The sequence below is a fragment of the Fringilla coelebs genome (genome assembly GCF_963513975.1).
Source record: "Fringilla coelebs genome assembly, chromosome: Z".
Taxonomy (NCBI): domain Eukaryota; kingdom Metazoa; phylum Chordata; class Aves; order Passeriformes; family Fringillidae; genus Fringilla; species Fringilla coelebs.
In genome coordinates this window covers 11140158-11162298 of record NC_140031.1, presented here as the reverse complement: position 1 = coordinate 11162298, position 22141 = coordinate 11140158, and the positions used below count along the sequence as shown (strand labels likewise).

The window sequence follows — 22141 nt, the reverse complement described above, 5'->3', positions numbered from 1 at the left end:
TTGGGCTGGGAAAATATGTTTATTGGTATATAAAACACCATTGATGTGCTGTCTTGAAAAAAAAAATTGAGCTGTTTTGAGAGAAATAAGCATTTTGCTTTTGAGGGTTGCTCATCCTGCCTGAGAACGCAAATCCTGTACTGCACTCCAATATTTGTTAAAGGCTTATATAATCTTGTGCTGCCACTAGGACAGGGATCCTGTTGCTTCTATTTGGTCAGTACTTCACCCAGACTTCCTTGTCTCTTGTACCAAATTGGACCAACTCATGGCTGTGATGTGAACCAGATCCAGGTGAAAAATAAGTTGTCACAAAAAGGGAGCTGATGTGAGGCTGTGAACAGTGAGAGCTAGGGACAGCTGACAGCAGTGACAGCTTACACAGAGCAAGAAAAGCATACAGCGTTATATAGATGGGTTTATAGCTTATGCTAAGTGAAACTGACCCATTTAATATCCACAGAGGCTGATTTCTTTTTTTTCTTTCATGTTGCTTTATGGATTCTGACTTGTACATAACCAGTTTCTGTCAGTTCTGAAAAAATAATTTGGAATTGGCCTTTTGATCTTTGGAAGTATCTCTCGTGGCTCGTTTGCATGTTTATCCACCATCCAATCAAAAGAAGTATTAGGGGTGGGATGGGAGACCACTTTCACACTTTGAATGTCTGGTGAGATGACAAAACTAATGAGTGTTCAGACTTCACTTTTATTACAGTTGGGAAGAAGAGTAAAAGTTCATGCCTGAAATCTTTTTTTCCCTTAATGATGTTTACTTTCTCCCTCTCAGGTAAATTTCTTGAGTACCTCTTCTCAAGAAGAAATTTTTCTTCTTAATTCAGAAGCACTGAAAAATAATATTAAAGCAGTGTCTGAATAGCATCTGTAATTTTCTGACTTAATGGTTGTTTTGTAACAGCTATTTCAGCAGGTAGTAAAATTATAACTAATAGTGGGATAGACAATAGCTTATAATCAGCCGCATAGGGATGCTTTGGATGGACTTTGCATTATCTTTTCTTATAGTGAGTAGAATACAAATTATGGTGACCCATTTATTCCCACCTGTGTTTCCAGAAATGCATGGTAAACAGCTGTGTCTTTGAAAAATTCATGTATGCCACTGTCGACAAAGAAGTGGAAATTTTGCAAGTCTGCTTCTCTGAACTGGTAGCAGACTTCATGGGCAGCTTTAATTATTCCAGTTTCACACTTTGAAAGTTTTGACCAGTAGATTATGAGTTAAACCACTAATAAACCCCACTCTGTCCAGCTGCTTTTTCAAGAAACTAACCCTGGAATCGAGTATGAATACACTGTACGCAAAGAAGAGAGTAATGAGAATGAGATTGGAGAGCCAGAGTATTTTTGGCAATATGGAGAGTGGACAGCCTGCAGTGTTACCTGTGGAAGAGGTAATTATATAAGTCAAATAGGCTTCTAAAACACCTGCCCTGAAATTCTCAGCTTCTGTGAACCAAAATGAGAAGGTACTGTTTTCTTTCCATCATGTTTTTTGGCAATACTGTTCACCATAGCCCTTCTTTCCAGCAATACAAATTTATGACCTACTATTGTTTCCCTATGAAATCTTTACTATATAATAACTACAAAAAATATTCTTCATTTCTGTCCTACCTTGACAATTAACAACTCTTTTTTGTGCATTGCTTAGTAGTTACTTAATTGCAATTAGTCTTGAGAACTTCCATGTCTTTGCCAGTTTGGCAATAGCCTGGGTACTACTGCAGTTATACTGTAGTTCTGTGCAGCACAATAAACCAGACAAGCAGAATGATGACTGTGAAGTAGGATTTAACAACAGATCTAGAAGTTGGCTTCTGGTAACTCACACAAAATGCTGCCAGGAGAACTTCCTCTGAAGTAGCTAACATCAATGAGATAAAGTTAATATTTGTAGTAAACCAACAGTAAGTGTAAAGAGACCAAATCTTTACATTAGTAATTTTTTTATCCATCTTTTGTGGGAATAATTTTGAAAATGTGATGAAAAGGTTGTATATGAAGAGAAGTCTGAACTTGGGAGAAAGGAATTGTAGCCTTCTGCCTGAATTAGCTCTTGATTTTCACAGGACAGTAAAAGAATTCTGGAGATACAACCATAACCTTGTTCTTTGACCATTCTGTACAGTGTGAAAACTGTACAGAAGAGTAGAAGATCAGCGTTGCAACCAGACAATTAATATGAGAAAGACCTTTTCTAATGCTATAGTATCGTTAGTGATTTTTGGTAATTGCTGCTTTTTTAACTGCTTTGTGGAAGAAAAGAAAAAGGACAAACAAGTGTTGTAACAAACCCAGTTGTGATTCTAAAAGCCGATGATTGCAGGAGTAACATTTTTAAATCTCTTCTGTCAGAGAAGACACTAAAAAAATGTCTTTTCAGTGGTTTGGACAAAAGGCATTTTGTGACCTAATTTTATAAGATTAAAAGAAGAACTTTTAGAAGCCTAGTGTAAAATATCCCATCTCAATAACATCCACATAGAATTGAAAAAATATTTATATATATATATATATATATAAAATCAACATATGGAGATGTGTGCTCATTCATATATATGTATGCTTGATTAGTTAGGTGCTGTGATTTGTTTTCTGGAGTTTTTTTTTTTTGAGAAGAGTCTCTCTGCACAAAACTTGATGTGCTTTCTGGTGGGGAGACACCCACCATTTTCTTAAAATAGGTGCACAAAACAAGTGATTTTGCTTAATTGCGTTCTCTAAGTTTTATTTCTGATACCTGCCTAGTTCTGAGTCATGTTTAATGTAAAAATTGTTGTGATGAAAATTGGAGAGGAAGGGAGTTTGTTATGCTGTTTTGACGTTCTTTTTACATTAGCTGTAGTTTTCCAGGAGCTGTTTCTCACTAGGCAAATTGTAGCCCTGTGTACTCTCTTCTGTGTAACAAACTGTGTGATGTGGCTTTGATTTCTGCCACATGGGTTACTTAGATAGATAACTGTGGTATGTGAGGTTTTTTTCAGTTTTTATCTACTAATTGACTTCCTCTGTTAGCTGCATTTTTGCTCTTAGTAAATGTTTTTTGAGCTTACTGCCTTTGTATAAGAAGAAATCCTGTGTTTCAGAGCAGATTATGAACTTGGTGGCATCAGTTGGAAGGCAAACCAGGAGGTGCATCCCAGTTCATGAAGGGCACAGACACCTCACCCGTTCTCTGCATTCCTTCATGGACAGAAGAAAAGAAATTAATAAACCTGTAGCCCTCTTTCCTGAGATACAGATGTTTAGAGAAGTAACTGGACAGGTCTAAAGAAGGATGTAGTTTGCTGATGCAGTGATGCAGTCAGGGTATTGTCTCTCACTCCCTGCTCATTAAAACAGAAATCCTGGCACAGAGCTCCAGTGCATCACCTGGAGTGGGGAAGTGTGATATGTCAATCTGCGTACAGCTCTCTGCAGGTTCACATTGTATTTGGTTGTGCTCTGGGCCATGGGGATGTGGACCAGCATCACTGTTCATAGCACCACTTAGGTTGGAAAACACCTGCAAGATCAGGGAGTCCCACGCCGTGACCAAACATGACCTCATCAACTAAACCATGGCCCCAAGTGCCATATCCAGTTGTTTCTGGAACACTCCCAGGGATGGTGACTCCACCTCTTCCCTGGGCACCCTGTTCCAATAGGGTTTGACTACCTTTTCAGTGAAGAAATTCTCCCTGATGTCCAACTGACTTCCACAAAACTTTCCTCTGGCTTCCACAGAGCATCCTTCTGGCTGCGAACAATGATATCGATTTTATGTGAATGTTCACTCTGTTTAGATTCAGAACTCATTGCTGTTGGCAGTAACACACTTGTTGTACCAAATCACTGGCATTTGAAGTGTTCTGAGAAATTTATAAGATAAAAGTGCACTGAGGTAGACAAGATCATCTTTTGCTATGGGTGTGCTGCAGGACAATTCTTATTGAAGATAAGCCTACAGAGAGACAAAGAAGAAAAGCTGTATTTATTTAGCCTAACGTAAGTAGTAAATAACTTTTAAGGATGATTGCAATTACTGTAAACAATAAACCAGTATTTTTAGGATAAAAAGGAGGACCAAGAAAGATGAACTGCTGAACTAACTTTGACAGCCACAGCCTGTGGGAGAAATTGATCCTTACCTAGACTTCTGTTCTCTTAGCAAGCCTAGACCTGCCAAAGATCCTTTTGTCACCACTGGCCAAAAACACAACGATAAATCCAAGGGTACTTCAGCTTTTGGTAGCCACTGAAATCAGGACAATACAAACAAATGCTTTCTGGAGGCAAGAAAGAAATAGGGAATAAGAAATTGGGGCTACAGGCAGGGTAGTGGACTGATGCAGGAAATCTTCATAAGTCCTAAGAGAAAAAAAAATGTGATTTTAGCCCTATAGTGCAGCTCCTTATCTGTGGGAAATGTACCTGGAAAAAGTCCCAGTGATGAATAAGAACTTTATGGAGTGGAGCTGTCCCTTCCCAGAATGAGCCCAGGGTAGCTCCCTGGACATATTTTCCCCCAGATTCTTGGCCTCAGGGTTGCACCATGCCATCCCCTGATGCATATCCTTCTCCAGCTCCACTGCAGTGGAGAAACAGAGTATTCAAATGTTCTCATGGCTTCTTTCATTTCCTTCATCTGCAGCCACCTGCAGTGTCAAAGGTGGCTCTGGGCAGTCTACTGTAACACCACTGAAAAGGAAAAAAATATTCTGAAAAATCAGTGTTTTCTGTGGTAAGTATACCTAATGCTTCATCCAGGGAAAAGAGAACACACTGCAATACCTGATATTCATTTGCAATGTAGAAAATAGATAAGTAGTTACATTGCAATCCAGTTCATGGCAAACAAGCACCAAAGGGGATAAATCGTGGTAAAAGTCATAAACCTTTCTCTGTCCTCACTGCAGGACAAGTTGAATATCTTCCTGCCATTTGCTTTATGTTGAAAGGAATTGCTTTGCAATCAGAATGTGTGCACACTGGTGTCCTGCAAACTGCTGCACCCTCTGGACAAGAGCTGTCCCACCAGAGCCTGCTCTCAAGACAGCAGGTAGAGCTTGTAAGCTTTTTTACGTGCAGATTAATTTAAATGTGTCACTGAGGTTCTTCTTTAAATTATCACGGAATGAGCTATATTGGAATTACAAGTATAAATACTTCCTCCTTGTCTAAAGGCTTTGGTCTTGTTTCTTAGAACCAGCTTTGAGTGGCATTAAATGTAACAAAAAGCATAGCGCAGCACAGCTACAACTAAGGGAGAATATTAACCCATGTCAAAACTTTGATTCTCCACAGATAGTATCAGTAATTGGTAGATTTTCAAAGCTCTGCTAAAGGACTTAACTCTAAGATTCTTTTTGGGGTTAACTGTTATGTGCCCTCTAAATCCTTCACAACTTTTATAAAGGCCACTCTGCAAAATTATTTCCAAGTATTCCTAAGCTTGCAGTGTTGGTTTTAGAATACACTGTTTCCATTGACTGTTGTGTGTCTGAGTTTTATAGCACTGCAAATGTAAAGATTGGCACTTGTATTCTGTGCATAACTTGTTCATGCATGGAATTTAATTTGCTCATTCAAATACAAAGTGAACTCCTTGCAGACTATATAAGTGCACAGCTCAGACAATTATGTGTTCAAATGAGCTCTAAAGTCAAATATTCGTGTTTCTCATATACCTTTCACATACTTGCTTATGATCCTTCATTTCTGTTGTTTACAGCCCAAACTGAGGGCTCTGCAGCAAAAAGATTTCTAATCTCTCTTTCAAAACCCTCTCACACCCAGATGACATTGAACTGCTACCTTTCTTTGCAAACCAAGTGAGAAATCAAGGTATGTGTGGGTCAGCCTCACATCTAAAGAGTCCCGCATTAGCGATGAAGTGTCACAGGGAAAAGGAAGGAATCTCTGAGCAGATTTAGTGAAATGAAGATTATTCTCTGATGTGATTTATTATTTTCCTGGGTTTCTCCTATCTTTCCCAGAAATACTTGTGAGTTTTTTTTCACAGAGCTGAGACAGTACACATCAGGTGAACTAATCAGCATTGAGTTCAGAAAGAAGTAAAAATTGGTGAAGGGAGGAAAACAGTTCAAAGTCCTTCAGAAAAAAATGTATAGGTTTCAAATTTTATTGAGGTTTCAGTATATTTAGAATATTTAATCTGTGGCCTAAATAGGATATTACCCTCTTAACTTGTATAACTGTAAATACTTGCTGGGGCAGGGTCAGTAGTGACTAGTTGTCTTCTGCAGTGTTTTCCAGTTCAACTTGCTCAAACTGATAAAACTATCTCATTATGTCATAGCATGTAAACCTACATCTATGTGTGTGTGTTGCTATATGCATATAGGATTCCTTCCAGCTTTGGAGGCCAGCTCTGGATGCCAGCTCTGAACTGCCAGAGATTTTGAAACTACAGTGGGAGTTCACATAACTTACATAAAGAGATTGTTTATTAGAATAAACTAGTTCATTGATGTCAGCTGGTCCTTTTATGAGAATGTACGCTTCAAAGCAAAACTTTTGCAAAGGTTTAGAGGAGCTTTAAAATTAATTGCACCAGCTGAAATGACGCTAAAAATTTATCAAAGCAAAAGATTTCTTGTTGTTTGTATTTGGAACAGCAACATATCATGATTTTGAAGTCTCAGAATCATTTCTGCCAGCTGATTTGTTTACAGCTAGCAAAAAGGTTGCTGAATTTTCTAGTCACATTTATACCAGGGCATTAAATAGAGCACTGCTCCCTGGGAGTTCTGTGCTGAGACAAAAGGCTTTCTCCTGTTTGAAGTTACCTATGAATAAGAAAGCACCATGTCCAGGCTTACTGCAGTCTTGCAGCTACACCACAGACCCATGGACCCTTGAATGCCTCAGTCCCTTAATCTTCCCTTACAGGTGACAATAATCACTGTTCTAGAAGATCACCCTTGGTATCTGGCTGGAGCAGAGTCACTCATTAAATCTTGTGCTGTAGTCAGTAATTGTTTTATATGTCTCAGTCAAAAGTCTGAAAGTAATCAGAAAGTGAAAGCATTTCCTCACATACCTGATGTTCTCAGGTGGTAAAAAAAAGGGATGTAGGTTTCCATTGGTATCTATGAAATGACCCAAATAGGGATACAAAACTCTCTTTTGTGTTCTTGAGCCAGTGCAGTATTAATGATTGGATTTGTTGATCCTACAGGGCTTTTCCAACCTTAGCATTTTTATGATCCTATGAGTATATAGAGGAATATATTATTATTTCTCAATTATTTTCTATGGATTGCTGTTGCTTTCTTCTTCCTCCACATAGTTTCCCACACTAGTTATTAGAAGGCCTGAGGAAAGGAGAAGCTTGTTTCCTAAACATACTGCTAAATAGCCTAACACTTATCCTTGATGCCCTGATAACAGTGCTGTTAGGCCCTGTGCATCCCAGGAGGAAGATAAAAGTTCTAGAGATGCAGTGATCTGCCAGTGTGTATTAATTGCTATGAATGAATAGCACAGTTAATGAGAGTTAATAAATGATTTTTCAGTCTTTTTAGTCCTGAAGATTTGTTTGGACTATTTTAATGCTTCTATATCAGTCTTGCTGTAATCTTTCAAAGTGTAATATTGCAATACTTTTGTTTACATTGGGTTGCAGCAAGAGATCTGCCTCAAATTATTGCAGAACCATGTGGGAAGCAGGCTCCTGGAAACTGGCTTTCTTTACATTCACACCAGATTAGTGTAGTATTTTGATTTATGTTTCTTTCTGTTAAATGAGTGGGGGTTTGTATAAATAGAAATGTTAGGAAATAACCCAAATGGTTTGTGTGGATTTTTTTCTGTGTGTCTCTTCATCACTGTGCTTTGCCTCTTGTGCTGATTGTTGTGTATTATTTACTTAGAAAACAGAAGACATTTTTCATCATTGATTTCAGTCAAAATATGCACCATAACTTCTTAAAAGTTGAATTCACATTTAGAGTCACAGGATTGTTCTGTGACTCTGGTTTGTGTTCTGCTTAAACAGCCTTCCCAATGAACAGAGAAAAGGTAAGCGAAGCCAAGCTTGCTGTGAATAGCCTGATGCTGCTGTGTTTCCCCTTGTCTGTGGGTAGCTGGAGAGCCCTTCAGAGCCATTTAACCCGCTTGAGGACCTGCAGGAGCCCTTTCTCGGGCTAGCAAAGCCATTAAGGAAAGCGCTTTCTAATCCGTCCTTTGATCTGCTCCAAGAGAGCTCCGCTTAACCTTTTCAGGTTGACTGAAGGGTGCCCGTACCGGGGTTGCTGCAGTCCGTCCCCAGCCCGGGATGACTGCTCCTTTCCCGGTGTGTCTCTGCAGGGCTGCGGCGGCAGATCGCGCACTGCGTGCGGAGGGCGAGCGGCGCCGTCAAAAACTCCTTCTGCGAGCCAGCCACGCAGCCCCACGGGCGGCACAAGAAGTGCCACGAGCAGGACTGCCCGCCCAGGTAATGGGCTCTGGGGTGGGAAACAGCACCCTTACTCAAAGGAAGCTGTTCCTGATGCCAGGCTGGAACGGCATCTGCGACCTTCCATGGGCAGCCACACGATGCAGAGCAAGGTGCCAGGAACCCTGTAAGGAACAAATCAGAAGTCAGCCATCCTGAGAGGTTTCTAAGTCAAGTCACTGAGCAGTCTGTGCTGGAAATGGCAGAGACTGGTCTCTCGTGTATTTAGATACTATTTTTGTTCAGTTTGGGTATGGGTGTGCCTGAAGACCATATAGGTTTTTATTTTAAAACTATATTCTTGCCTTAGCTCAATTGACCTAAGAAGGATTAACGTGTGTTCCAAAAACAACTAGCAGAGCCTTTAGATGTTGTTTCTCAGTATTTTTTAATAACCTTTGTCCTTTTTATGAGAGGTGATGAGTAGAAATGCTTATTTCTAAACCAAATTTTCATACTTTCTTTGTAATACAGTACTTGGCATTTTTTATTATGTTCCTTCTTATTTACAAGTTTGAGTGAAGTGCAGTTCTCTTAATTCAATCACATGGGAATAATTCTTTCCTTTCTTATAACATTGTCTTAATTTGTATTCATCTCTGGCTTTTCTGTGCTACCATTTTAGCATTTAGAAGGGTAAGGAAGACTAGACATTCCAGGTGCCTGCAGAACTGTGGGCTTGTACAACAGGCACAGATTTGCTGAAAGAGATTAATATTGATTTTTGTTTTGTGCTTTAGGTACTTTGGTTTTGTCTTGTGTTGTCTTTAAAAGTTGTTTATCATGCTGTTCACAAAGGTACACCAGTCTTTCCCTAGTAATTCTAGTTCAGTCAGAATTAAATTGAAGCAATGAGTCCTTGGGGTTCATTGTGTTGCATTTGCCACCAGTGAATTTCATGAAACTTTGATGTTAAAAGTTCTGTGTGATTGTTGGTTTTATTAGTTGTTTCCAAGTATCTTCGTCACAAAATATTATGCTTCTGTGGGAATTACATGTTTGCGCTTGCAGCATGGTCTACCAGCATTTCATAATTCTTTGTAGATTGCCAGGAAATCAAATGAAAGTAGACCAAACTTTTTATTATTTGACTAGCTAAGAGCTGGTGCTACCCATACGCACTGAGGTGTTTTTTTCATGGCATATATAAACTGTACTATCAATTAAAAAATTCCCAGTTAACTCAATTTATGCCATTTGTTCTAAGTGACAACATTATTCAGACCTGCTCTTGAATATGAGACAGGACCATTTGTCCCTTGTTGAGCAGATTGCACAATGTCATATGTGAACCAAACTCTTGTGCAGACCAGCAGAAAAGCCCTTGTGCGCTGACAGCCTGTGATGCTTCTTGAGCTCATTCTGTGCTGCAGGAGAAACCACACGTCATCCTTCTGAGGACAGCAAAATCACAACAAAGTGCAGTGCAGGAAAACCATATGTATTTAATTCTAGAGTCATGATGCATATTTATTTTTCTCTTAGTAACACAAAAGTGACTGTAGGAACTTGACCAAGGGACTGAGTCCCTGTCCTGGCTCTCAGCAGGACCTACATGCCTAAGGAATAATAAATCAAACATAAATCAGATTTCTTTGTAATGCTCTTCCGGCTTCCAACTGGTTTTAATTCAAGGCATTTCCAGAGGTTTTTATGACTTGTCTAATCAGTGACCTCCAATGAACCTCATTCATCCAGCCTCCCTCTGCAACCTTGAAAAACTTGTATATACACCTTCTCTGCAAGAAGTACCAGGGCTCTTGTGCCTGTGTGAAGCACCACCACATTTTAACTGTTTTGAACCTGGCTCTCACTGTCTTCTGTTGATGGCCCTGAGTTCATGTGTCACAAGAGATGGCAGCAAAGGACAAATTATTACTCACTCCTCCCAAGCCCTTTCTATTGTGAATCTGCTCTCTGTTCCAGGCTGTAGTCCCAGCATGGAGTTAGTTGGTGTTCACTTTTCCTGGCATATGTGGCACCTGTAATCCAGGCAGATGGTTGCTAATCTTCCTTTGAAACCCAAGACAACTTGGTGCAGTTTGTTGGTTCTAAAGGAAGTCTGAATGCTGGAGGCAGGTGTGACTGTCCCTCATGGCATTACGTGGGATAACTGAGAGTCCACGTGGAGCTGCTGAGGACAAAGTGTTCCTTAGAGAGGTGGCTAAATTCTGTGCCAGAGGTGAGGACAGTGCTGTTAAACACAACCCTGCAGGAGACCTTTGTTTTGTGCTGCAGCCACAGAACTGAAATCATTGGATGACCTTGCACTTCTCAGCAGTGAACCAGGTGCTTTATAGTAGGTTCTATCCAAAAAACAATGGCTCTTCCCTACTAAATCACACTGATGAAAAACATGCTACTAGACCACTAAATAAGAAATAGATAATTTCTCAAACAGAAGCTACAGACAAAGAATAAAACGATTGGGGATCTCACAAACCAGATCTTACCTCATTAATCCATTTCAGGAAGTCAGTTGAAAACTGTTAAAATTACTTTTAAAATTAAGATTTAAAATTACAAATTTAAATTGCTTCTGAGAAGTCTAAGCCTTAGCATTCTTGTTTGTCAGCTGATTTTCTCTGTATTTATTTTATGCTTATTATTACACTTTCTCCTAAAATAATTCAGAGGAAAATGAAAAAAAAATAAACATATCACAATACATGTATGCCATGTTTTGGTTCAGAACAAAATAAAGGTGGCTGGACAGCTGAGAGTTGAAATGTCATGCAGCCACTCATGTACTGCTTCAGTGAGATTGCTTAGGTGCAGTGCATCTAGACTGTAGCACAAATGCTTGCTTTTTTCCATGTCATGCTATGAAGTATGGTTTCCAGTTGAATGTTTCTTTGGTAGGCAGGTATTTAGTCCCATAGGTGTTAATGTTAAAATCAGTGGATACTACTTGAAAAGAGTGAGATTTTAACTACTTATAGCATTGTCAATAATGTTTTGCTTTCCCCTGTAAAGAAAATTGTCTGGAGACTTTTTATCTTGACTACCCACTTGAACAGAGTAACCATAAATAGATTATTTTTAAAGTACTTGGAATGTGCTACTTTTTAGCTGTTGTTATTGCATTGTCCTGCTTCCAGACTGCTTAGTATACCCTTCCAGCATCATAATGAGAATGGGAAATCTGGTTTCTATTCCAATGCACAGAGTTAGAAGCCATGCACCACTGGTACTTGCTGTGCCTGATGCTGGACAAATACATAAAAAAGCCAACAGTCTCTCTTTAGGTGTGACATGCCATGATGGGAAGGAGGGAGCTTTCGTCCCCATAGGCCTAGAATTCCATGCTATTGCTTTTTGAACAGGATTCACACATCATTCACCACGCATCCTCTATGTATAGTTCAGGACTGTGTCATAGTCTTTGTGCTCTGCCTGATTTGCTACAAGCCTTAGAAACCCAGTTTGTGAAGAAAAGATAAGTCTCATTTAAGGCAGGAGAATGCCACCTGAAAGAATGAGATTTTCCACCTATCTCTGTCCCAGGCTTGATTGCAGAAGAGCTGAACATTCACACCTGCAGTTCAAAACTGTCTGAAGTAATGTTTTCACCAGACAGGCTGCTCTCTGTTCTGACAGCCTGAGGAAAAAGTGTTCCTGCAAATTGATTACCTAAATCGTGCATTTTGCTTGTTTGTTTGTTTGTTTGCTACCACAATCTTTCCATGCCATGCCTGCCTATGGAGATAAGACAGTAATTTCGCTTTGCATCTGTTGATGCATTAATACTTAAGAACCAGGCAGTTGCTGTAGCACTAAATGTCAGAGGTAGAATCATAAACCAGAGGTAGGAACAAGTATTGGGCGCTGACTCCTATGAGGCTTTAGTGTCCACCAGCTTTTCCCAGTCTCTCACCACAGTTTTTAGCTTGGCTGGGAGATCCAACATCTTGGCCATTTCCTCTCAGAAGTTGCATATTTAGAGCTCGGATTGCTGTGTTAATTCTGGACATGTTTGGCAGTCACGTCCAGTTTTGGTTATGCTTCAGCACTTGGAGCAAAAGCTCCAAGATAGGCAGAGCTTGGCCAAGCAGTCACTGAGGTGTTGCTCTCTTTTCTGTGGTCCAAAGCCTGCTCTGGGGCATCCTGTACCAGAACAGACAAATGGATGTTGGCTGTTTTGCCATTCTCACGTCGCCTTTGTTCCCCTTTGGCTGAGATACCACAGTTCAGGTCCTCAAGCAGAAACCACAAAGAGACAGGAGCACAGATGATTGTTCCATGTCAGGTTTCTGACTCTTGGATAATTAGGCATATGTATGAAAAAGGATATGAAAGGATGAAAATAGGAAAACACAAGATCAAAAATTCCAGTTAATGTTAAGAATGAATTTCCAGTTAGAACAAATTTCTTTGCAGTTACCTGCACTGAGTGAGGAAGAAGTCTATAGAAAAAATTACTTGTTGGCTGTGGTTTTATTTTGATCATGAAAATGGAATAGAATAAAACCTTAACTCTGGGATTTTCTAACTGTGGAGCACCTGACTTTTTTGACTACTTCTGCAGGTTTTAAAAAGTGTTTTGTGTGCAACAGTTAATCACACGCCATTACTGCTGCTCAAGGTAGATCCTGTGGTAAGCTCTGATAATTTATTGCTTGGAGATTGGTATTTCAACGTACCAATTGCTAAACCCTCAGAGCCATTTGAAAATGCTGAGGGGGAAGAGGTGTCAGTTTAGCATATCTGTACCTCGAAATATGTAATCTGGTCCCATTAAAATTAATAGAGCAATTCACACGTTTATGTTCCATTTGTGCGGAAATGTCAGCAATTTACAAGATTATAGAAGAGATAAAATTGTAAAGAAGATGCAAGAGATGATAACAACCCTGAAATGGCTTGATTCAGTTGGTGATAATTTATTCCTTTTTTTTTTCTATTGCTGTGTTCGGCTGAGGTGTACTTACTTTTTATTTACTTGTTAGAGTTCCTTCGTTGTTTGCAGACCTAGAAGAACAAGAAACAATCTGAAGGAAGGCAAGAGGAGGAGAAAGATATTTTGGGTAGATATTTTGGGATATTTTTTAGTTTAATTTGGTCCAGAGACTTTACCACAGGGTTGTGGTGGCAGTGGACTGCATTCTGGAGCAAAGCAGTCAGTGCCATGAAGGGCTTTGGGGTAACTTAAAAGGAAATGCTGTATGTATAGATTACTAAAGAGGAAGGAGATAGGTGTAGGTGCTACAGAGAGGACCAGATGGCTGCACAAATAAGGTGTATCGTAGCTTGATGGCTCTGAGTCCTGGTTGTTTGGGTTGTTTTTTCTTTAATTATTAGGAAGAGATGCCAGTGCCTTCCACATTGGTGGCAGTTCATTTGCAATGGAAGTAAAAATGAAATAAGGAGCGTGGAAACTACTCTAGGGAGGGGAGAGGGATTATCAGCAAAGACAAAGCATAAAAACTGTTATAAATCTGGATGCTGAACTTCAATGTATTTATCAAAATAGGATTATTTTGTCTCTTAAGTTCATAGACCTTAAAACAAAAAAAAAACCAAACCAAAACCAATAGAATACTGTTGGTTGTAAGCCAAAAGCAATTTTTTGGTGCCCTTTTTAATAGAAAGGTGTTTTCAAAATAGATTCCTACTTTGCTTTCGCTATAAGGCTTTGTTGTGAACTCCTTGAAAACTCTAGACCAACCAATATTGTTCAGGAGCTTTTGTGGCTTAGAGTTTAGAGCTGGGCCAGATTTTTTATGCAGCAGCTTGAAGTTGTATTCTTGCTTAGGGCATGCTTAACTGAAGGAAAAAAGCTTTTCTTGGTTTCATGTTCTTTCCTTTTTTCCAACTATAAAGTTAAATCTTCATGTTAATGTCACAGTTGATGCAGGTGCTTCTCAGACTTCAGAAACCCGGAATTTTGCTCCCCTTTCTTATCACAGAAGGCAGATATGTAGGTGCAGAATCTGCTCTGGGTCAGCATGAGAAAAAATAGTTGGATGGTGCTGGAGAAACGCTAATATGAACCAAATGTACAGGGAAAGCTCTTGTAGGTAAGGTGTTTTGCACTGGAAAATACTGTTATAGAGGAAAGTTACCCTCAGTTTGGTGGAAAATTGCATACCACAGTATGGAAGACTGACTTTAATAATGACAGGGACACATAAGGGGCTCGTTTCTACTTTGTTAAGGAATGAAGTCCAGCCTAATGCAGGCCTGGACACCATGCCCAGAGGGACAGTGCTGCAGGGCACTGGTCCCATGCAGCTCTGACTAACCTGGTTTTGGGGCTGTGTGCCTCACTGCTTCCCCTAATGGGAAGAGGCCTTGTGGAGGGAGATAACCCATATGGAGAGCCAGCTTGAGTATTTGTGCAGTTACTGGCTGCTTAGATGTGGGTAAAGGGACCTTTTCCAGCTCTGTGCTGTGATTACAGACTCCCCTGTGATTCTCATTTGTTAACTTTTCTGTACTGAGCAATAAACAGACAAATAATGGGATAGAGTAAATAGATTACTTGCTTAAGTAGATTTGCTGGCAGTTCCTCAGATATGGATTTGAAGGAGTACCTACTCAGTAGATTTTTACACTTTATTGAATAATAACGCTTATTGCCTACTTCTGTGTGGAAATCATGCCTGCTTCTGTCTTCTCTCTTTCACTGAGTGGTACTAGAGCACAAGGTGGATGGGAGAGCCCAAGTGATCTGAACCTTATGTGAAGAGCTTATTTCTGGCCCAGGTTTTAAATTACTGGTTCTTTTTCTTGCAGTCTCTGACCTTTTCCTTGATGTGCTTGGTGGGTTGTTCTCTGATGTTTCTCACCCTGCTGGTTTTCAGGTGGTGGGCAGGGGAGTGGCAGAAATGTTCAACCACATGTGGCCCAACAGGCCAGAAGAAGAGAACTGTACTTTGCATCCAGACAGTGGGATCTGATGAGCAAGCACTGGATGTCACAGAGTGCCAGCACCTGCTTAAACCAAAGACCCATCTGTCATGCAACAGAGATATCTTGTGCCCATCTGACTGGACCGTGAGCAACTGGACTGAGGTAAATTCATGTTGGCTGAAACACTGAACTTTTTCTCAAAATGGCTTATTGTAGTCAGCAGAGAGGACCAAAAACCTGCTGTTTTGCCTTTTAAATTTTTTTCTAGAATACTTTTCTATAGTTTAATGTGTTCACAAATCCTTTGTGCAGAAAAAAGCCCCCAGCACTGCTTCCTAAAGACTTCAGAAAGTGTTGCATGTTAACTTGCTGAGCTTTTGGGACTGTAGAACATGGTGGGCTTAGTGCTAAAGAGTTTGTCTGAGAGCAATGGCTGCTGTGGGCCAGGCTAGGGGGATGGCTACTGTCATCTCTGCAGCTCAGCAAAGCATTTTTAAATTCTTTACATTCATATCTCTTGCATCCAAGACTCTGCCTTTTTTCCCATAGCTTTGGGAATTGTTCAAAGCTGCACCAGGAGACATTCAGATTGGACATTGGGAAGCATTTCTCTTCTGGGAGGGTGGCCAAACCCTGAAACAGGCTGCCTAGAGAGGTGTTCAATGTCCCCAGCCTGTCAGTGCTTAAGAGAGCATTTGGACAGTGCCCTTAGCAGCATGCTTTAACTTTCGGTCAGCCATGAAGGGCTCAGGCAGTTGGAGTAGGGATTGAGGGTTGAGGGCTGACTGTCGAGGGTCCCTTCCAGCTGTAAATACTGTGTTCCCTTCTTTTTTGAAAACTCCACTCTCATCTTTCTCCTCAGTCTTTTTTTTTCATTAGGCTCTCTGCTATGAGAACAGAGTCACATACTGAACTAAAAAAATCTTGTGATTGTATTGGATTGGTTTATGCTGCTCACAAACCATCATCACAGAATATTAATTTTTTGTTAATTGATGTTAATGTTTTAAAATACCTGTGAAAAAATAGATTCAGCTTGCATGACTAGCAGTACAATTATATAGGAATAGCACACTGCTTGTGCTCACGTGCTGTTGGATTATATTTACAACTTACTGATAAAAATGCATTTTTACATCTGCAAAAACTGGAGAGAGAGTTTAGGACAGGTGTTGCACAAATGACAGGAGCTGATGAATCTGTCTACTGTGAGGCTACACTGGTTGCTTTCCTGCTTCTGTTGCTGCAGAGCTGATGTTATTTTACAGCTGTGAACAACAGAGTGCTCCAGCAACACAAAGGTACTGGTGTTTCTACTGCCCTGTGACCCAGACTAGCTCAAAAATGAGTTAAATAGGTCAGGAGCAATAAAGTCCTGGGAAAAGGAGAGTACATCACTTCATGTTGACCACCTGGTTAGGCTTCCTTGCTTCATAGAAAGAATTCTTCCAGTAGGTTTTTTTGTAACATCTCCACTCCGACTCATCCAGCCTTAATATCTCCAAACAGAGAAGTGTGATTTTATAAAATCCTTAGTTGAGGGACAGCTGCTGAAGGCATAGCTGTACCTGTAGGCCTGAGGATGAAAAACATCACAGGAAAGCTTGGTCTCCTTAGCTCCCAGCACTCTTTATATACAGCAGTGCTCTCATTTAAATAAAAGCCAGGTTGGCTAATTAATTTTGGTGGTCTCTAATTGAGGACAGACATGCTAGGAGCTCTGGCAGCAGTTCATGGTTGTACTAAGACTGAATGAAAAATCCATTTGATAAAGTCAGCAAGGGTCTGTGAGCTGCATGGATCACCACAGCAGGTTTGTGGCACTATGAGCAGCACTGAGCCAGTCAGGTGTGGGCTCAGTTCCAGGTTTTTAGTCTGTTTTTTTATAAATCTGGTGGAAAAGGTATCAGCTAGATGACTTTGTGAGTCAATGAAGAAATCAAATTCTATAATATTAATTTAATATTTTGTCTTTATCATGTGGTCTTTTTTCACTACTATTTCCCCAAGGTGATATTTACTGTTGAAAAATTTGGAAACAGCTCCATGGTAGTAGAACATCACTAGAATGAAAGGCTTGTTCTTCAGAAAAAGCTTTGTAATTTATTATTTGTCGTGATGCTTCTTTATTATAAACAAATACCATCTGATACTTCTGTGCAGGGGAGATACATTAATTCTGTTTCATTTGCAGTGCACAGTCACTTGTGGTGGTGGAGTAAGGACTCGTAATGTCACTTGTGCCAAAAATAATGATGAGCCTTGTGATAGTTCCAAGAGACCAAACTCTAAGGCCCTCTGTGGTCTTCAGCAATGCCCTTCTGCTGGAAGATTTCTGATTCCCCCACAGGCACCCAGAAGAGGGAAGATCATAATCAGAAAAACAACTGCTGATCCTGAACGGAGTCTTCCTCGCAGAGTACCCAGACCAAACCCCAGGTTCCATACAACAACAAAAACACCCAAGCATGAACATATAACTCCCTCTTTGCCTACATCCTCTGGTTTGGTCAACATCTCAGGAAAAGAGGGAGCAGCCAATAGGACATTAGAAAGTAATTTTGCTGAATCAAGTGATGTTTACAATTACTCAGTTATTTCTACTGAAAATAGCTCATATCAAAATAGTACGTCATGGCCTTTTCATAATAACTTAAGTACTGAAATTGTAAGGCATGCTGAAAATACTTCTAAAAGTGAGCCAGTTTCAACTGCAGAGAGTGAGATGCAAAGAAGTGAGGACACTCCTGTTTCCTCTTTTACCAGTAATCCAGAAACAACTTCCAGCTATGATTACTTAACTGAGGAATCTGACTACACTGATGGGCCACTTGGAGTCAGCAAGAAAGCAGTTGATCTCTTTTACAGCACAGAACTCAGTCCTGAAATCAGGACCAGAAGCACAACCTTGGACACTGCCTCTCCTGTCACTCAGAATGAGAGGGTGACTTCTCAGACCCCACCAGCATCTCATCACCGAGACCTTTCTGTGCTCAATCCTGTGAGCAGAGCTGCACAAGGGCTGGTATTTCCAACAGCAGCAAACTATGTCAGTCTGCAAATTGATGTGCCTGTTGTAGAGGTAACAACCCCACCAGCCCTGCCTACAGAAGTGCCCACAGAGCTTGGTCATGCACCAAGAGACCAGACTGACAGCAGAGAAGAAATAAAGCTGCCTGACACCATAACCACTAGCACACAATCCTCAGCTCCCGAGCATGCTCTGGACAACCAAAGTGCAGCATCTGAGGGTGTTTTAATGAATGTCACAGACAACAGCCACGTAATAACATCCAACAGTTTGCCCAGTGATGCCTACTGGATAGTAGGCAACTGGAGTGAGGTAAGTTGTTTTTTGCTCATAAGAAGTGGAGAGTGTGATCAGCTGTCTGAAACACTGCTGGGGAAATGGAGTTTCTTAGTATGTCACAATTTTCTGAAATCAGTATCATACACATGAAATATTTATCACAAAAAAGAGTGGTAACTTGGGATATCTAAGATTAGATTGCTTACAGGGAATGAATATAGTCATCATGGGGCCTGGCCATAATTTACCAACTTTTATTTAATACCCTTCCCATGGCAAAAGTTTTATTTTTCTGTAAACAGTTCCTTTTATGCTAAAGGATTTTCTATTCTTGAACTCCTGATACCTAAAATGAGAGATGTTGGTGTCTGAACTAATCATCTCATTTTTTGATGGCCTTTTTTACCAAGCTAAAGAGGGTCAGATCTGGAAACCTCCTAGCATTGATCTGCCTCTGTGTCTCAGTACTGATGGAGAATGCAATCCAAGGTCTGTTTCCGTGTACCTGTTTGCTCTTGGGTCTGCTGGGAATGATTCACAATCATAGAAATGCAGAAATTCAGGGCCAAAAAGGACAGCATGAGATTACTAAATGTATCTCATGTCAGTGGAGGCATATCTAGACCCCCGAGATGGTGTTGGATGCAGGCAGTGGGTAAGACCCCTTCTCTGTCCTCAGTGCATGAGCGCTTGTTCAGGACATGTGCTTCTGATGGCAATTTGAGCTTTCATCTTGTGCCTTCCTGTGACCAGGTGAGCCTTAGCTTCCCATGTTTTAGTGGGACAGGTGAAGCATTCCCTCCTGCCCATATCCCTATAGGAGAGGACCTGCATTTAGATCTGCTTGAGTGCAAGACCCTACAAGAGAAGATCAAGGGAATGGTTGTGGCCCCAAGCCCCCACAGCCTGAGCAAAGGCCTGTCATGCAGAGATGCTACTGTCCTACTCATTCATTTTCCACCTTGAAATATTTTCCTTATACGGAGCAAACATCTTCCATACTGAAAATGAGGATTCTCTTTTTTATATATGCAGGCTATGAAGGAAAGTTATCTTCTTAATAATTATTTTGGGGTCTGGCATCTAAATTCATTTGAGATTTTCCTTGTGTTCTCTAAATATCTGGGGACTTAGTTTTTCTTGTCTGATCTTGCTTCAGTTTCATCACTTATTTTTTATCAGTGCTGTTCATTGTAGTCCCAGTGGATGCATGGCATATAAAATCAACTAATTATTATCATTTTATGTATTACCCTCTTTGTGAATGCAGAAATGAGATTTGTCTTGTTTTGTAACCATCTTGCTTTGGTGTATTCAATTTGTGGTCCATTGTAAATGCTGGATCCCTACTATAGTACTTCTAGATCAGCAGAAGTTCTCAATTACATTTGGAGCTCTGTGTGTGTGTGTGAATATATATATATATATGTGTGTTTGTGTACGCATAAAAAGTTTTCCCTAGGTGGAGTATTTTGTATCTATTTTTTTATTTCAGGCTACTGCTTTCTTACAGTTTTTATTGTGGTGAGGTGTCCTTGAATTCAGATTTCAACATTCCTGCTTACTCTCCCAGCTTGTCATCATCTTCAAATGCCTTAAATGCATGTTGTCTTTCCTCATTTAGTTAGTTAATGAAAATGCTGAAGAGAGCCTGGCTTTGGAGCCCAGTAGAACCATATTTGAAAAGTCTGTTCATTTTGACATTGAACTACTAAGAACGACTTTATTGCAGTTTTTCAGTTGGTTGAACACTAACCTTGTAATTATTTCACCTAAACTGTATTTATATTTGCTAAAAGAACACTTTGCAGGATCATGTAAAAATGCCTTACAGCAGCCAGCTCTTTATTTCATGAAGCCATGTTCCCCTGTCAGAAAAGGTTATTAGACTCAATTGAATTATTTCTTCTAGATGGGTCTATGTGGGCTTTTCTTTGGCTTTATCATCTTCGTTAGTGCTTGCCATTTTGATCTTGATTGTTTAATAATTTTGTTTTTATCTTCTTGTGAAGTGTGCTTGGGTGAAGCATTCTATTAGACCACAGACAGGACTTTTTATTTTCCTAGAGATAAATTGGAAGATATCCTTATCTAATCCTCTGGGACTTTTCCAGTCTATTACAAGAATTGATTCTCAACAGTTCAAAGATTATTGAATAAACACTTGAATGAATGTAGAGATAAGGTTAATACATTTGGGTTCACAGAACTGATAAAATCAATTTGAAGATACTTAATGCATCTAACTTTGTTATTCTTTAATAATTTAGTAGTTTTTTCTACTCTCATTCAAGCTGTTTTTTCTCGTTAAAATAAATTTTATGGGAAGTGTGGCACACTGAACTTCGATTTTTGAAATTTGAAGAAGTGATGAAAAAGAGAATTTGTGGAGTCTCCATCTTTGTAGAAATTCTGAAGCCATCTGGACGTGTTTCTGGGAAATTGCCTCTAGGTGGCCCTACCTGAGCAAAGCTCCTTTCCAATTTCAACCATTCCATGGTTCTGTTAATAAAGTCAGCTCTTTTCTTTCACATTAAATAAAAGTTTCCTATTTCACATACACACCTTGAGTCTGACATTTACAGAACCTTTTTGTTCATTACTTTTAATTAATTTTCAGTCTAAAGTTTTCTGACTTAATTTTTGCTCTTTCTGTTTGCCCATCCTTAGTAAAATTTTGAATCTGTTTCTAGATGACATCTCTCTAAGGCATTGGTATTTCAAGACCACTGCACCTACCCTGACAAATATCTTGCTGTGCTCCTTCTCTTTTAGTAGCTGTCAATATTTTGACATTGCTTTGCTCTGTAGGAGATGTCCTTACTAGTGAATGAATAGTGCCAAGAGCAGTGATAGTCACTGAGGTGGAAAGGTGTGACATGTCCCATAAGAGGGCTGGCCCTTGTCCCCTCAAGGAAGGGCATTAATTTGAGTAGGGCAGAACAGTGTCCATTTCCACCAGTGCTTGTCTGTAAATGTCACACTTCTTTCCTGCTGCTTTCCTGGGCCATTCTGGGCTGTCACTTTTCCCTTTTTAAGAGCTTTCTGGGTAGCAAAGATACTCCATTACCAGCAGATCATCTCATTCTAATACTGGTCACATCATTCTTCTATTGGTCATGTAAAGTCACCTTCACTTTCTCCCTCTGTGACCAACATCTGCTGTGCCAAGAGGAAATTTTGGTTCTCAAATGACAAATGGAAAAGCAGTATGTCTTCAGAAACTTATTTAGCATCAAACAGCAGTCAAGAAAGCTCAGGCTTTATTCTGAAACCATTTGAAGAATCATGCCTTTCTCTCTTGACCCTGTGCCTGCACACAACAGGGTTTGATAGAATCCTGCTGTTTCACCTTCCTCACACAAGAACATAAGTCTTCCTCAGTGTGATCTGCCCAGCATCATCCGTGGAGCCACCTTTGCTCTTCTCACATATGCTCAGAAAGGGCTTTAGTCAAAGATTTAAACATCCCTTCATTGAAGTCTGAAGGGTGTTGTCAGGCTGGTGTAGCA

At 40.0% G+C, this 22141-nt stretch overlaps 1 protein-coding gene across 1 annotated transcript in view; it reads left to right on the top strand.

Annotated features, from left to right (window-relative positions):
• ADAMTS12 (ADAM metallopeptidase with thrombospondin type 1 motif 12) overlaps window positions 1-22141 on the top strand; it is a gene marked incomplete at both ends in the record, with an annotated part of 140753 nt that overhangs the window by 108334 nt on the left and 10278 nt on the right. The window contains 4 exons of the mRNA XM_084225838.1: window positions 1274-1415; window positions 8338-8464; window positions 15271-15481; window positions 17514-18662. Of these exons, the coding sequence (XP_084081964.1) occupies window positions 1274-1415; window positions 8338-8464; window positions 15271-15481; window positions 17514-18662 (1629 nt within the window). The remainder of the gene's footprint in view (window positions 1-1273; window positions 1416-8337; window positions 8465-15270; window positions 15482-17513; window positions 18663-22141) is intronic.